Source organism: Eretmochelys imbricata, chromosome 28 (assembly GCF_965152235.1).
Source record: "Eretmochelys imbricata isolate rEreImb1 chromosome 28, rEreImb1.hap1, whole genome shotgun sequence".
In the NCBI taxonomy this organism is placed as follows: Eukaryota; Metazoa; Chordata; order Testudines; family Cheloniidae; genus Eretmochelys; species Eretmochelys imbricata.
In genome coordinates this window covers 6,920,934-6,936,909 of record NC_135599.1, presented here as the reverse complement: position 1 = coordinate 6,936,909, position 15,976 = coordinate 6,920,934, and the positions used below count along the sequence as shown (strand labels likewise).

The following is a 15,976-nucleotide window of genomic DNA, read 5'->3' as shown; positions in this document are numbered from 1 at the left end:
GTGGGTGTTGCCCAGGGGTCGGGGCCTTCGCCCTCGCGGCGTTGGCTAGAAGGCCCGTGTGAGGAAGCTGGAGCAGTCGGCCGGCTTTTGGAAGCCGCTGCGTGCCTCGGTTTCCCCGGCATGCTGCCTTGTGACCCGGCGGGGTGGGAAAGGGCTGCTTGCTCTGGGGGACATAGGTGGGGGTGTCGTCCCGCGGTGGGGGGCTGGGGGTGGGGGCCTTCGCCCCTCTATCAATGGGTCATCTGAGAAGAGGAAGGCAAATACAATGGCCCGGACAGCGACGCCAAGCAACCAACGACCCCGAGGGAGATGGACCCCCCCACACCCACTCACCAGGAAAGGGTTAACAGCCCCCAACCCCCTCCCCTCAGGCGGGCCCCCCCTCCCCAGCTCGTGGCTGGGAGAAGTGGGGGAAAGGTCAGCGCACCTCCCCGCCCCGCCCCCAGCCCCGCGCGGCACCAGCCCCGCCCCCCAGGCGCGCGGCGCGCCCCAACCGCCCTAACGGCGCAAACGGCCGCGGCGGCGCCAGGGGGGAGCTGCGTCACTTCCGGCCCCTCCGAACCCTGCGGTCCGGGCGGGGGGGGGGGGGAGAGCGAGCCCGTCATTAACCCCTCCGTGCCCGGCCGCGGTGGGGGGGCGTTTTCTCCAGCCGGGACCAGCCCTGGGGCCGGAGCCCCCCCCCGCGGTGAGTGAGAGACCCTGGGGGGGGGGCAGCGCTGGGGCCTGGGTCCCCTGTAGGGTGGGGGGAGGGGAGAAGCCGGTTGGGGGGGGAGTTAATTGCCCCCCCCGGTACAAATTCTCTCACACGTGGCTGTAAAACCCGGGGCGACCCCCCCCTTTCCCTCCGCCCCCCCCCCGTTCTCCCCCTAACCCTCCCGCGCCCCTTGACCGTCTCCTCCCCGGGGGGTCCCCCACCCACCCGGGGGTCCCCCCCCCCACCCGGCAGCGGTGCGTCCTGGGGCGGGTGGGAAATGGGTCCCCGGAGTCCCTCCCCCAAAGGGGTGGGGGTGGCGGGGGGGGGAGCCCTGAGACCCGGCTGCCTCGGGGGTGGGGGTGGGGATGGGGGGGGCGGTCTCTGCCAGGGCGGGGCACGTGCCCCCCATGGGGGCGGCCCCGACCCGGGTTCCCCAATCCCCGCGGCTGCCCCCCTCCCCCCCGAACGGCCGACACAGCCGCCCCCTGCCCATCCCCCCCACTGCTGCCCCCCTTCCCGCTCCCCGGCCCCCTTAAAACTCATCCCGCCCCCCCCGGGCTCCCTGCGGCCCGCGTGGGGACCCGTCGCTTTCCGCTTCTGTGGCGGGCGGCCCCATAAAATCCCTTCAAAGGGTCCCCCCTTCCCCTCTCCCCTCCTTGCATAGCCCCGTAACATCCCCTCCGGCCGGGGTGTTTTCCCCTCAGGGGATCGAAGGCGGCGTTTGGGACCCCGTTTTCTCTCCCGTGCTCAGAGACGGATATCAACTACGCGAACACGTTGCCCGAATATGCCCTGAGAATTTTTTCTGTCTCTCTAATGGTAAAAGACGAACGAAATCGCAGATTTAGCCCTTTTCTCGAATTCCTGACCAAGGATGTGAAATCTTTGTAAATGTTGCCCGTTTTCTCTCTATTTATTTATCAGCTATTGATGAGGAAACACACTCAGATTTTACCTCATCTCCGCAACTGATAGCAAATCCCCCCGATTTTCCTCTCTCCTCTCTTATTTACAAAAATGGATCCAAAATTCCTCAGATTTTCACCCTTTTCTCTTTCGTTTCTGACCGCGGGTCTCACATCTCAGGTTTTGCCTCTTTCTAGGTCATTATCAAATGTCTATTAAAAATCCTGTCAGGTTTGCGGCTGGTACCCATGCTTCTAAATCCCAGCAACTCCTTTTTTGGAGGGAACCTATTGCTCTAAATTGTTCTCCATCCTGGAGGTTGCAGGAGTTAAGTTGCCCAATGATCATCTTTCCCCTCTCCTTTGAGAATTGTTTGCTTCGACCTTTATCTCCGCTAAAAGGTTTGCCGATTAAAGAGGCCAGCCACATACTTAATAGACATCAAAGCTAGAGGCCTCCCCCTCCTTAGCTGCTAACAGCAGAGTTGGGTGGCCCCTTTTTTTTTCTCCTGCCGGCACAGGATGAGGAGGTCACTCTGGATGCAGTGCTAGTCCAGAGGTACCTCCAAACCCCACGACAAATTGTCTCCACGAGGGGTTGCTTCCCACACTGCTAAGATGTAGCTGCCTCTGCGGTGGATTCATGGTGGCCATAATTTGCTAGTGACGGTGCATGGAAATTTATTAAATATTTTGGCTCTCCAGGCCTTCTAGTCTCCCTTTAAAGAGGCATCCCCCAGGGCTCCCTCTGCCTGTGTGAATGGCCAGCAAGGGGTGGTGATAAGTGAACAGAAAGTTATCAAAAACTGATTTTGCTTCTCTCCCCTCTTCCAAACCTCAGGAACTTTAGGTTCTGGAGAGAAAACTCTTGCCCTGAGTCCTTGTCCTAGATCTGGGGGTGAGGGAGATGGGAAGGGGGTTAGTACTCACACCCGGTGATCTGTTGAAGAGGATTCTGGACTCATGCTTTCTGAACTGTGTTTCTGGTGTCATTGAGACCAGTGTTAATCCGGAGTCACTGCAAGGAAAGACAAGGAGTGACTCCAGATGAACAGGGGGGCAAATGAGATCAGCACCTGTCCCTGTGGGGAGGTGGTTTCATTTGCTGCTCTCCCCAGAGAGCTCTGGTTGTTGCTAAAGGAGGGAAGGCTGCTCAAAGTCTCTGTCCCTCTGCTCGGATACGGGGGTTCAGTTTCCTGGGTCAGATGCTGCAGCCTCCATTGTGATCTTGGAGTCCAGGCTTAGCAGCTGCTGCTTCCTCGGGAGGAGGGGGAGAGAACCTGTACTCGGAAGTGACCTGAATTAAAGCTACCTCTGTGCCCGGCCAAGATGAGGACTTTCTCCGGCTGGTACTAGCCCCCTAGGGCAGCCCTAGGCCCTGTTAATACTAAATTCTGAGCCAGAGACTCCAAGTAATTGAGAGAGACCCCAAGGAAAATGCTGGCTGTTGTCAGGGCTTGGCTGTGTGTATGTGTCCTCTGCGTGCTGCACCAGCTCTGGCCAAGTAGCCGGCACCACAAGCCTGGATCGAACTGCCCAAGAAGACCACAGATTTAGGTTGAGTGGCAAAGGCGCTTGGCCAGGTTTATTGTTAACCATGCACAGTCCTAATGCCCGGCAGACTGTTCGGCAACAATAACACAGGGACGCCCATTACAATGGACTCGGCTCGGAGTGGTGGGACTTTCCACCCCCTCTGTGACCCCTCTTTCATACACTGATACAAACAAGTTATATATTGCCCCCTGATGTGATTAGTTACCACCCTTCACCTTGTGCTTGGTGGTTAGATCAAAAGATCTCTGTCCATCACCCTGTCATCCTGCCCTGATCTTTAGGAGGGGTCAGTGTGTCCCTGTATCATCTCTGGGGAGTGTGTTTACACTATAACTTTGCATCGAGGTGTTCTGGTACTACCCCTCTGGTAGGTGTTTACGTGGCTTCTTAGTGCCTAGGAGTGGTTGTGTTTTTGCAACACCAGCCCTATTCTTGCCAAGTTCAAGTACCAGATAGTGAACTTGCAAGCAGGCATCTGTTTTGTAATTGAGCCAGACTTTTGCTCAGACCCTGACTCTTGCAAACTTCGCTTTGTATCCGAAGAGCTTGATTTTAGTTTGGGCCTTAAGCCTTACACCATCCTGTCTCAGGCTTTCTCTTTCTGCTACACCGGGGACTAGCATGAAAGTGACTCTGCACAAACAGCCCCTCCGCATTTCTCCTCCCATTAGCAATTGCAGGAGCAAATCCAGCCATGGGAGAGCAAACAATTCAGAAATAGGACTTTTCCAGCCCGAGGGGCAGGGACAGGGGAAAGAGAGACTGACTGTAGGAGAAAAAGGTAGCCACCCCTGGATGGAATCACTTTCCTGTAAACAAAATGAGGATCAGAGAGAAGAAAAGCCAGTCCTGGGCTCCATATTCCCCCTGCTGGGCTGTGGCTGCCATGGTGTCCGTGTCAGAGGGAGTCCTCCAAAGTAACTCCTTTGGTTCTGCTCTTTTCTAATAAAGACTTTGTTACTGGAAAGGCTTAAAAAATGTCTCTGGGAGTTTAGACTGGCAGGTGGGGCCAGGTCTACACTGTAATAAAGAGATCAAGCAATTTCCAAGCATGGCAGAATCTATCATGTCTGTCCGAAGGGAAAGGGCCTGGGGGAATCGTGATGTGAAATGAACTAAAGCCTGTTCTGAAATCTCCACAACTGCCCTTCTTGCCCTGCCAGGCTGCAGAACAATGTCCGTGTCTCGCTCCAGCTCATCTTGTCCTCCCATGAGACAGGGGAGAGAAATGGCTGCAGAGGAGCCAGTTCAGGTAGGGATTAACCGGGGTGGCTGGTGGGTTCCTGCAGGAGGGAGAGGGACAGCAGATACATTGGAGAGGGTAAGGTTTGCACACCCAGGCTGGAGAAAGGGAGGAGGCCTAGATTCTAGGAACAGACCCATGGGGTTTGGTGGTGGAGATGCCCTAATCTGTGGAACAGGAAACAAATCACCTAGATGGGGCTAGGAAAACTGACCAGACTCCCAGTTCTGGAGCCTGATCCAATTAACCAGCGACTGCTGTGAGATATGAAGGGGGCACTTACCAGTCAGAGTTAGGGGAGGTGCCCCTCTCTCATATCCACCTCCTTACAATGTGTTGGGCTTCCTACCAGGGAGCTCGCCCTGGACCTTGCTGGGGGCTCCATCTCCTGTATCAGTCTGTTGCTAGTAGGTGTATGATGGATCTGCTGGGAGAGACAAAGGGACTCTCTTTGTCCCCTCACCCCGGTGTTTCCTGGATCCTCTGAGTGGTGTGGAGGTGGGACTCTGTTGATGGGAAGCCATCCAGAGCTCCCATTTAATTGGCTCCTTTCCCCCATGAGTAGTGGGGTAGTGATTGGAGCAGCAGGTACTCAGTGGGGGGCTCTTGCTCTTTCAGGGGCCGGTGACCTTCGAGGAGGTGGCTGTGTATTTCACCAGGGAAGAGGGGGCTCTGCTGGACCCCGCTCAGAGAGCCCTCTACAGAGACGTCATGCAGGAGACCTATGAGAATGTGACCTCGCTGGGTAAGGATTCCTGTCCCCATAGTTATTACAAGAGGAAATGAGCAGTTAATGTTCATCACCCCTACAATGCAGTCTCAACTCTGCACACTCGCACTCTGCCCTCCCCTGCTACAGAACACTGGGAACAGAGCACCGGAGAACTACAGCACAAAGTCTAACAACTTCTCTTTGCTGAGGCAAAACTGAGGTTCAGGTCTGGCTTCCTACCTATGGCCCTCACTGAAACACTGATCCTACTCCACACAAACCAGCTCCGACTTGCAAAATACCTCTCCCTTACCCCCTCTGCCAGCTTTTGTCGACAAAAGAATGAAAGCGTACACACTGCGATGTGACTTTTGGCGGCAAAAACGCCCTGTTTTGGCAATAAAATACAACCACCCAGATGAGAGACATACATCTTTTTCCTCTAAATTTTTGTCGACAAAGTGGCAGTGTATTTGTTGCTTTAATTGGCCTCTTGGAGGTGTCCCACAATGCCCATCGTGACTGTTCTGGTCAGCGGTTTGAACTCCGCTGCCCTGCAGCCAGGTAAAGAACCATCTGCCCCTCCCTCTTAGAAGCACCGGGAATTTTTGAAATTCCATTTCCTGCTGCTTGCTGTGGAGAGTTCTCATCGCATCTCCCCGGGTGACCAGGGCAGGTTATCGCAGCAAACGTTCTCCCGCTTGGACCACTGGGGTTCTGCTCAGTGTATGGGGAGAGGAGGCTGTGCAGTCCCAGCTGCTCTTGAGCCATAGGGATTGGGATACCTACAGGCACATTTCTCGAGGCTTGTGTGAAAAGGGTTATGATCAGGACACACTGCAGTGCAGAGCGAAGATAAAGGAGCAGAGGCAGGCATACCATAAGGCGAGGGAGGCAACCCGTCACTCAGGTGCTGCACCTAAGACCTGCTGGTTCTATAAGGAGCTGGGCGCTATCCTTCGTGGTGACCTCACCTCCACCACCAAGAGCCCCGTGGATACTTCGGCGGGCGTGGAGGCGGTGGAAAGAGGATCTAACCCAGAGGTTGAAGTAATCGATGAAGAGGTGGAGTCAGATGATGATGTGCAGCTCCCAGTAGGCTCGTCTGGTGGGGCAAGCAGCCAGGAACTGTTCTCCACTCCAGAGGTGTCTAGGCAGTCTCAGCAGTTGCTCTCTGGGGAGCAAGAAGCAGGAGATAAGATGCCTGGTAAGTGGCTGTGGCCTATGTGGTGCGGAGGTGGGTTCTGGTTATAGAAACGTGGGAGGCTGGCTGTGTTTCTGTGAGCTGGACAGTTTCCTGTATAGCTAATTGGTACGGCAGAACAGGGTGTTGATGCACGCCGAGATCTCACAGGAATAGTCCAGAGAGATCTCCTGGAGGTGCTCGGCAATCCTCTGCCAAAGGTTCCTTGACAGAGCAGCTTTGTTCCTTCCCGCGTTGTAGGAAACTTTCCTGCGCCATTCGGCAATCACTTGTGCAGGTGAGCAGCACAGGGGCGGAAGCCACAAGCATAGAGTAGGTGTACCATCATGTGACCTGTGGTGCCCGGGGCAGCCCTCCCTGGAAATACCAAGTTCAGGGCAGGCTGCAAAAGGGAGTGCAGATACCCACCAGTCTAGGGAGTAACACTGAAGTTAAACTCCCCAACCAGTCACAAACTGTGCTTCTGATTCCTCACACTGGTTATTAAGAAGCAAAAAAGGAATCACACAGCCCCCTTATTGCATTCCAGTCAGCACCTAGCTCTAGTACAGTGAGAAGTTATTTTAAAAACTCTCTGCTCACATATATAAAATATTCTTCTGACCCCAAAGGGTCAGCCACATTACCAAGTCAGTATAGATTTGGATCTTACCCAAAATACCATGCTGCCAGCCAATCCTTTAGTATCTAAAACTAAAGGTTTATTATAAAGAAACAGGTTTCAGAGTAACAGCCGTGTTAGTCTGTATTCGCAAAAAGAAAAGGAGTACTTGTGGCACCTTAGAGACTAACCAATTTATTTGAGCATAAGCTTTCGTGAGCTACAGCTCACTTCATCAGATGCATACTGTGGAAAATACAGAAGATGTTCTTATACACACAAACCATGAAAAAATGGGTGTTTACCACTACAAAAGGTTTTCTCTCACCCCACACCACTCTCCTGCTGGTAATAGCTTATCTAAAGTGACCACTCTCCTTACAATGTGTATGATAATCAAGATGGGCCATTTCCAGCACAAATCCAGGGTTTAACAAGAACGTCTGAGGAACGAGGGGGGGGGTAGGAAAAAACAAGGGAAAATAGGTTACCTTGCATAATGACTTAGCCACTCCCAGTCTCTATTCAAGCCTAAGTTAATTGTATCCAATTTGCAAATGAATTCCAATTCAACAGTCTCTCGCTGGAGTCTGGTTTTGAAGTTTTTCTGTTGTAATATCGCAACTTTCATGTCTGTAATCGCGTGACCAGAGAGATTGAAGTGTTCTCTGACTGATTTATGAATGTTATAATTCTTGACATCTGATTTGTGTCCATTTATTCTTTTACATAGAGACTGTCCAGTTTGACCAATGTACATGGCAGAGGGCATTGCTGGCACATGATGGCATATATCACACTGGTGGATGTGCAGGTGAACGAGCCTCTGATAGTGTGGCTGATGTGATTAGGCCCTGTGATGGTGTCCCCTGAATAGATATGTGGGCACATTTGGCAACGGGCTTTGTTGCAAGGATAGGTTCCTTGGTTAGTGGTTCTGTTGTGTGGTATGTGGTTGCCGGTGAGTATTTGCTTCAGGTTGGGGGGCTGTCCGTAGGCAAGGACTGGCCTGTCTCCCAAGATTTATGAGAGTGTTGGGTCATCGTTCAGGATAGGTTGTAGATCCTTAATAATGCATTGGAGGGGTTTTAGTTGGGGACTGAAGGTGACGGCTAGTGGCGTTCTGTTATTTTCTTTGTTGGGCCTGTCCTGTAGTAGGTGACTTCTGGGAACTCTTCTGGCTCTATCAATCTGTTTCTTCACTTCCGCAGGTGGGTCTTGTAGTTGTAAGAATGCTTGATAGAGATCTTGTAGGTGTCTGTCTCTGTCTGAGGGGTTGGAACAAATGCGGTTGTATCGCAGAGCTTGGCTGTAGACAATGGATCGTGTGGTGTGGTCAGGGTGAAAGCTGGAGGCATGTAGGTAGGAATAGCGGTCAGTAGGTTTCCGGTATAGGGTGGTGTTTATGTGACCATCGCTTATTAGCACTGTAGTGTCCAGGAAGTGGATCTCTTGTGTGGACTGGACCAGGCTGAGGTTGATGGTGGGATGGAAATGGTTGAAATCATGGTGGAATTCCTCAAGGGCTTCTTTTCCATGGGTCCAGATGATGAAGATGTCATCAATATAGCGCAAGTAGAGTAGGGGCGTTAGGGGACGAGAGCTGAGGAAGCATTGTTCTAAGTCAGCCATAAAAATGTTGGCATAGTGTGGGGCCATGCGGGTACCCATAGCAGTGCCGCTGATTTGAAGGTATACATTGTCCCCAAATGTAAACCTTTTGTAGTGGTAAACACCCATTTTTTCATGGTTTGTGTGTATAAAAACATCTTCTGTATTTTCCACAGTATGCATCCGATGAAGTGAGCTGTAGCTCATGAAAGCTTATGCTCAAATAAATTGGTTAGTCTCTAAGGTGCCACAAGTACTCCTTTTTTATAAAGAAACAGAAAGGGCAAGAAGAGAGATATTAAATGGTAAAACAATCACATACACACAAAGATTTCAAAGTCCATATATCAGGTTCTTAGCAGTATTGGTGAGTTGCTGGCTTGAAAGTTCCTCTGGAACACATCTACAGCTTGGGTGGGTCATTCAGTCCTTTGTTCAGAGCTTCAGTTTGTGGCAAAGTTCCTCCAGAAGTAAGAAGCAGGATTTAAGACAAAATGGAGAAGATGCAGCTGCCTTTTATAGACTTTTGCCATTTGGCTTGTAGTTCCTTTGTTTCAAACACAAGCTGCCCAGTACATGGCTTGGAAGCCTTTTCCGTCCATAGGTATGTCCCTGCATGCCTTGCTGAGTCATAAGGTGTATCCCTTGCCTTCTGTCAATGGGTCAGTTGTATAGCTGATGGTCCTTAATGGGCCATCAAGCAGGCTAGGCAGTGCTGATGCCAAACTGTCTGGGGGTGTCACCCAGAAGCATAGCACAAGTTTGGAAATACAGACATACGTACATATCTAAGCTCATAATACAAAGGTGATACAAACACATAAATGAGATTATCATATCTGGCAACTTATAACACTTTTGTAGATATCTTCCATGGCATATCTGGCACAACTCATTGCAATTTTACACCATTGGTATTCATAATATCCTCACGTGTCCCCCAGATTCCATACAGTGTGACACCTCATTTCCCTGTTTACCCCTAGCAGTGAGAGATCTGCTAGAGTGACCCGCACCTGTGCTTTGGGTGTTCACAGAGATGTGTGCTTGCCGAGGGTCAGTGAGAAGTAATTGTTATGTTGCAAAAGGTGTATTTAACTGAAACGGTGTCAATGTTGTGCGTGAATTTAACAATCCTGCTTCTGTGCATTGTTCCCTGTGCTTCGGCAGATGTGGCCTTCAGGAACGCCCCCAAGCACCCTGGCCAAGTATCTCCGCCAGATAAGAAAGCGCCCAAGACGGAGCAAAGAAGACATGTTCCGGGAGGTACTGCACTGCTCCAGTGCAGAGAAAAGGGAATGCAAGGAGTGCTGGGAAGCTGAAAGGCAGAACAGAAAAGAAGATCAGGAATTTAAGGACGCTACTGAACGGATGATTAAAGTAATGGAGGAACAAACACACATGCTGAAGTCCTTAATAATGCTGCAGACTGAGCAGATCTGTGCCTGCCTTCCCCTGCAGCACATTCAGAACCCTTTTCCATGCACATACACCCCCCACCCCCAACTCCGCCCGCACAGCCCTTTCCACTTTCTGGTTTCCCCTTCACTCCACCCCCTCGGACAACTTTCACACTGAGAGTTAGACATACACGCACCTTTGAAAGTCTGCCCTTCCCTGGTTCCTCCTTTCCCACCAAGCATCTTTGTGTGTGTCTGTGTGGGCTGTTTTGAATGGTAACTCATCTTTGTTTTGAATGGTAACTCATTGAATGGTAACTCATTCAAAGGTTTTGAATGGTAACTCATCTTTGTTTCCTACAGTTTGAGAGAGCAGACACTACCAACACATACACAGCCAGTTTGTTCATGTGCTTGCGGGAACGTACGGCCCAAATGTTTTCCTGGAAAGCAGTGGAGACTACGTGTAATGTAACATTGCAGCACCAATCACAGAGATATACATTTTCGTTTTCCGAGTGTTGCCTCAAAGCCTCCTTGATTTGAATTGCGCTCCTCTGGACTCTTCTGAAAGCCCTGGTATCCAGCTGCTCAAAATCAGCAGCCAAGCGATCTGCCTCAGCACTCCAAGCCTCAGCAAACCTTTTACCCTTAGCGTCACAAAGATTATGCAACATACAACATGCGGCTATGACCATGGGACTGTTATTTTCATTAAGGTCTAACCTGTCATAAAGGCATCACCAGCATGCCTTCAGTCTGCCAAGGGCACATTCAACTGTCATCCGGCACCACCTCAGCCTGTTGTTGAACCGTTCCTTACTGCTCTTCAGGTTTCCTGTGTAAAGTTTCATGAGCCACAGCTGTAAGAGGTATGCCAGGTCTCCCGAGGATCACCATCCCCTACTGTAATCTTTTGGTTTGGAAATAAAGTCCCTGCTTTGTAGCTTTCTATACAGGCCTGTGTTCCTGAAAGTGTGTGCGTCATGCACCTTCCTGGACCGCATGGATGTCAGTGAAACTCTCACAGTGATCCACAAGTGCCTGCAACACCATGGAGCAGTACCCCTTCCTATAGATGTACTCTGTCACAAGGTGGTATGGTGCCAAAATTGGAATATGTGTGCCATCTATCGCCCCTCCACAGTTAGTGGATGGCTTTGCAGAAATCGGTTTCCCTATTTCATGCATATTTCCCAGAGTTGTGGACCTGGTCCTTCGTAGCAGGATGCAATTAATTGCCCTGCACGCTTGCACTAATGCAGCCCCAACGTTTGACTTCCCGACTCCAAATTGATTTGTGACCGACAGGTAGCAGTCTGGCATCACCAGTTTCCACACAGCGATTGTCATGCACTTCTCTATCGATAGGACAGCTCTCATTCTGGTATCCTTGTGCTGCAGGTCTGGGGCGAGCTCCGCACACAGTTCCAGGAAGGTGGCTTTCCGCATTTGAAAGTTCTCTAGCCACTGCTCTTCATCCCACACCTGCACGACAATACGATCCCACTATTCAGTGCTTGTTTCCCAAGCCCAGAAGCCATGGTCTACCCTATGCAGCTGTTCTATGAATGCCGAAAGCAATCTTAAGTTGTTCCTGTTCATATCATGCATCATATCAGGCATCTGAGAGTCTTCTTCAATTAGGAACTTCACGATTAACTGCACTGCCATCCGCAATGTCTTCATGACAGTTAACAGAGCATAGGGGAGCAGTGCAGGATCCATCCCGTCTCACAAAGATGCCGGGGTGCACAGCAAAGAAGGGTCATTGAAGAATGCTGTGAAAGAAAGCCGGAAGCCCATGGAGTGCTGGCACAGAAAGCAATGAATCGAGCCCGGTCCCAAGAGATGCCACAATCCGCTTCGCCTTCTCACAACACGTAGCAACAGAAGATGTCGAGGTGGACGGTGGGATAGGTACCCACAGTGCATTGCTCACACTGTTGATAGTGCCCCAACTGTGGACGCGCTCTGCCGATAGGGAGCGAGTGTGAACATGACATTCTGACTTTTATTATGCTGATTTTTGAGTGTCAACATCGCCTTTGTTGACATAATTTTGTAGTGTAGATAAGGTCAAATTAACTTCTAACTTAACAAGCTAAAACAGATTCAAATCATATGTCTGTCTCTCCCCATATGTTGTGTCAGGCTGGGTTTCCTTTCAGCCAGGACTCTTCCTTCCTCCCTCCCCCACTCCCAAGTTGAGTTATTCAGGAGGAGTTGATGTCATGATGGAGGCGGGGGAGGAGAGTCTCAAGCATTTATTCCACCTCTTTTTATAATTCAGTCCTTTGTGCTAGAAACACTTTCAATCCTCGGGTGAGTCATGGTGACACGCTGTCTGTTGTGTTCATGAGCGCCTAGCCATCCATGTGATGGAATGTAAATGTCTGGTTCACACCTTTCCCAGACCGGAGAATGGCCATTTAACCAGGTGATCGCCTTGCTGTCTCTGAGGAAGTGGTCTGTGGGTGTTCCCCAGAACTGTACCGTTTTCAGTAACATCATACAGTAAACTCTAATAACAGTACATAGTGATGCTACACATGGTCTAAAAGGTTGATAATGTTCAGCAGGTTTTGAATTTTCCAAGGCATACTTTGGACAAAATATATCATAATTTTGTAAAAGAGTGAATACAGGGGTACAGACTGTCACAGTGTCTGTGTGCGTTCCCAGCAGATATGTTGGTAGTTCAGTCCCTCATAAGCAAAGCATTCTGTACCTTTGAGGACCTGAGGAGCTGGCCCTGGGATTTCACTGGTTTACTAAGGACTGGGGCTTAATTTAATAATTATTATCATGACAAAGTCTTATGAATTAACCTGATCTCCTTTGTTTTCTTTCATCTGAGCAGGCTTTCCAGTTTCCAAACCTGATGTGATCTCCCAGCTGGATCAAGGGGCAGAGCCATGGGTCCCAGACCTCCAGTGTTCAGAGGAAAGAGAGATCCTAAAAGTTCCCTGCACAGGTGAGGAAATATGAAACCTACTCACAGTCTGGAAGTGCCTGAGGGAAACATCTAGGATACCCTAGAAAGACCTCGTGAGCTCTCTAATTTTAGGATTGCCCCAGCAAATGTCATATCCTCCAGGCAGATATAGCTCATGACTTCCTACAGATCCTAACTGACACCTGTCAGTGGCATCTTACCTTCCCACTGAGAATTTAGATGGGATGTGAAGGCAGAATTGATTCTCTTTGGGGGAAGAGTTTGGGGGAATTCAGTTCCTGATTTTTATTTGACATCTCTCCAGCACTTATTTTGGTTTGCTCTTCCCCTTTCTATCCCTGTTTGAGGTTTTTTTTCTATCACAGCAGGTGATGCGATGGTGAGTGAGAATGAGGAGCAGAATTCTCATCAGAAAGATGAGCCACACAGAGCCTTAACGCAAACATCCAAAGGGAATGTGTCCAGGAGTCATGAGCAGGCAAAAGTCTGTGAGATTCAGCAGACACCAGAGAGAGAGCAGGGAAACCAGCCAGGAGAGAAATTGGATAAATTCATTTGCTCTTGGGGAACTCACAAGGACCTCAAGGAAACCACAGCCCAGCAGAAAATCCTCGGGGGACAGAGAAAAAATACATCCACTGAGTGTGGGAAAAGCTTTAGGGACCACTCAGTCCTTCTTGCGCATCAGAGAATACACAGAGGAGACAGACCCTATGAATGCTGTGAGTGTGGGAAAACCTTCATTCGGCGCTCACACCTTATTACGCATCAGAGAATCCACACAGGTGAAAAACGCTATCCATGCTGTGAGTGCGGGAAAAGTTTCACTGATCTCTCATCCCTTATCTCTCATCAGAGAGTCCACACGGGAGAGAAACCCTATGAATGCTGGGAGTGCGGGAAAAGCTTCTCTCAGAGCTCAACCCTTCTTACACATCACAGAATTCACACGGGACAGAGACCCTACGAATGTGGTGAATGTGGGAAAAGCTTCACTCAGAGCTCACACCTGACTATACATCATAAAATCCACACGGGAGAGAGACCCTATGGATGCTGTGAGTGTGGGAAAAGCTTCACTCTGAGATCGCACCTCATTAGGCATCAGAGAATCCACACGGGAGAGAAACCCTTTGAATGCTGTGAGTGTGGGAAAAACTTCACTCTGAGCTCAGACCTTACTACGCATCAGAGAATCCACACGGGAGAGAGACCCTACGAATGCTGTGAGTGCGGGAAAACCTTCACTCGGAGCTCAGCCCTGACTAGACATCATAGAATCCACACGGGAGAGAGACCCTATGAATGCCGTGAGTGCGGGAAAAGCTTCACTCGGAGCTCAGCCCTGACTAGACATCATAGAATCCACACGGGAGACAGACCCTATGAATGCCGTGAGTGCGGGAAAAGCTTCACTCAGAGCTCAGCCCTTATCTATCATCATAGAATCTGCAAGGGGGCCAAACACCATAAAAACCTCTAGATCTATCAAAACTTTTATTTTCTTTCATAGTTTTCCTAATTCCCATGTAGTGACCTTTAAAGCTGTTTGAACTGTTTGCGCCACCATTATCCCTCATTGTGTCCAAAAGAGTTGTCCATTTTCACCTTTTCTAGTTTTGCCATTTGCCCTGTTTTGGGGTGGACCTGGTTGTCCTTGCTATCCATTCCATTGTCCTGTGAGTAATGGAAGTGGGTCTGTCCTTCCAGGAAACCGGGAGAATCACATTTTATACTTTTCCTCCTTTTGCCAAGTTATTTGTATCACCAATGATACAAATTGTAGCATTCCCGGTTGTTCTCACGTTGCTCTGGGTTATGCTGAGCAGCAGTTATTTGTGGACCTTTATTCGTTATATTTCAATGAAGAGGGGCAGGGGAAAAGGTGTCATTTCAGACTCTGTGACACTGGGAGGAGAGGGGGTGACTCAGAAATTGCCTCCTTCCCCATCGTCCCAGAACGGTTACCTCCTGTCTGAGGCATGCAAAGTTTATCTTCTTCACATTCTATCCCTCCACCTCTCAAAGTGTTGTGTGGTGCAGTGTTCTCAGCTGTCTGTGCTTGGAGAGGATGTTTTGACTTCTTTAATCAGAGTCACTATGTCTGCCAAAGAAAGTGTCAAAGATCTGGAAGGGTAATTCAAGTGCATGCCAAACACAGTGGGATCATTTGGAGTTTAAATCCCAGTTTCCATCTACTGGCCAAGCCACCTTTGGGAAGGTTGGCTGTATTTCCCCCCATTATGAGGATGTTACATTGCTAAAACTTTTGTAAATAACATAACTCAATAATGCGACAGTGCTGAGTGAAGCCGGTTTGAATGGATCAGAGGAGAATGTCATGGGACAATCTCTTCTCCTGATTCTGAGTCATCAGATGCGATCTGCTCTGGAATTTCACTTGACACTTTCATTTTCATGTAGTCTACCTCTCTGTGATATGGGTTTCTATCTTTTCTGGAGACTGTTTGGTCACCCAGTTGGATATTAATTTAGTTTGACTGCATGTAACTCAGATTTATTGGAGACTTCGAGACAAATGGCCATTTGCTAAAGTCATTACATCTCACTGTTTTTGTGGATACAGGCTAATACAGCGACCCCTCTGATATTTGGCACTTTATTTTGGCTTTTTCCCCACCTGTCCGTGATGACATGGAGAAAGTTCAAGTGCAGTTCTGTCAACAGGAGAGAACTCTCCCATTTACTGGACATGCTAACAAAGAAACAGCAGTGATTTAAAATCTCCACTCGGAAATGGTGAACAGCAGCAGACCCCAAACTGTGCAACGAACTGAAGGAAGTGCAGATGACCACAGTGGAGTTCCATTATTTGTCAATATTGTCTCAGATGATCTGGGGAGAGGATTCCACAGCAAGTGAGTTGGAGCTAGGCAAAATGCTCATGTATTTGGTTCCCAAAGTAGTAACCCAGACCCTACAGAAGATCTCTCTTAGGTAATGCTATGGTATGGGAAATGCTGTCCTTTATGATGCAGATGTCGAGGAAATAGAAATGGGTTTTGTTGAATTTACCCTACGTAGGTGCTGCAAATGTGTATAAAATGAAATCAGTGTTGAAAATGAAAT

The 15,976-nt window shown here is 49.6% G+C and overlaps 2 protein-coding genes across 3 annotated transcripts in view; one reads left to right on the top strand and one right to left on the bottom strand.

Moving 5' to 3' along the window:
- The window catches only part of LOC144258256 (uncharacterized), a 190,458-nt gene that overhangs the window by 66,624 nt on the left and 107,858 nt on the right, over positions 1 to 15,976 (bottom strand).
- The window catches only part of LOC144258250 (uncharacterized), a 56,594-nt gene that overhangs the window by 14,680 nt on the left and 25,938 nt on the right, over positions 1 to 15,976 (top strand). The window contains exons 1-5 of one of the 2 annotated variants that reach the window (XM_077806667.1): positions 600 to 685; positions 4,320 to 4,408; positions 5,018 to 5,144; positions 12,791 to 12,904; positions 13,252 to 14,280. The exons of the other annotated variant lie outside the window; for it this stretch is intronic. Of the exons in view, the coding sequence (XP_077662793.1) occupies positions 4,331 to 4,408; positions 5,018 to 5,144; positions 12,791 to 12,904; positions 13,252 to 14,280 (1,348 nt within the window). The 5' untranslated portion in view covers positions 600 to 685; positions 4,320 to 4,330. Of the gene's footprint in view, positions 1 to 599; positions 686 to 4,319; positions 4,409 to 5,017; positions 5,145 to 12,790; positions 12,905 to 13,251; positions 14,281 to 15,976 lie in introns of those variants that run through there. 2 annotated transcript variants of the gene reach the window in all.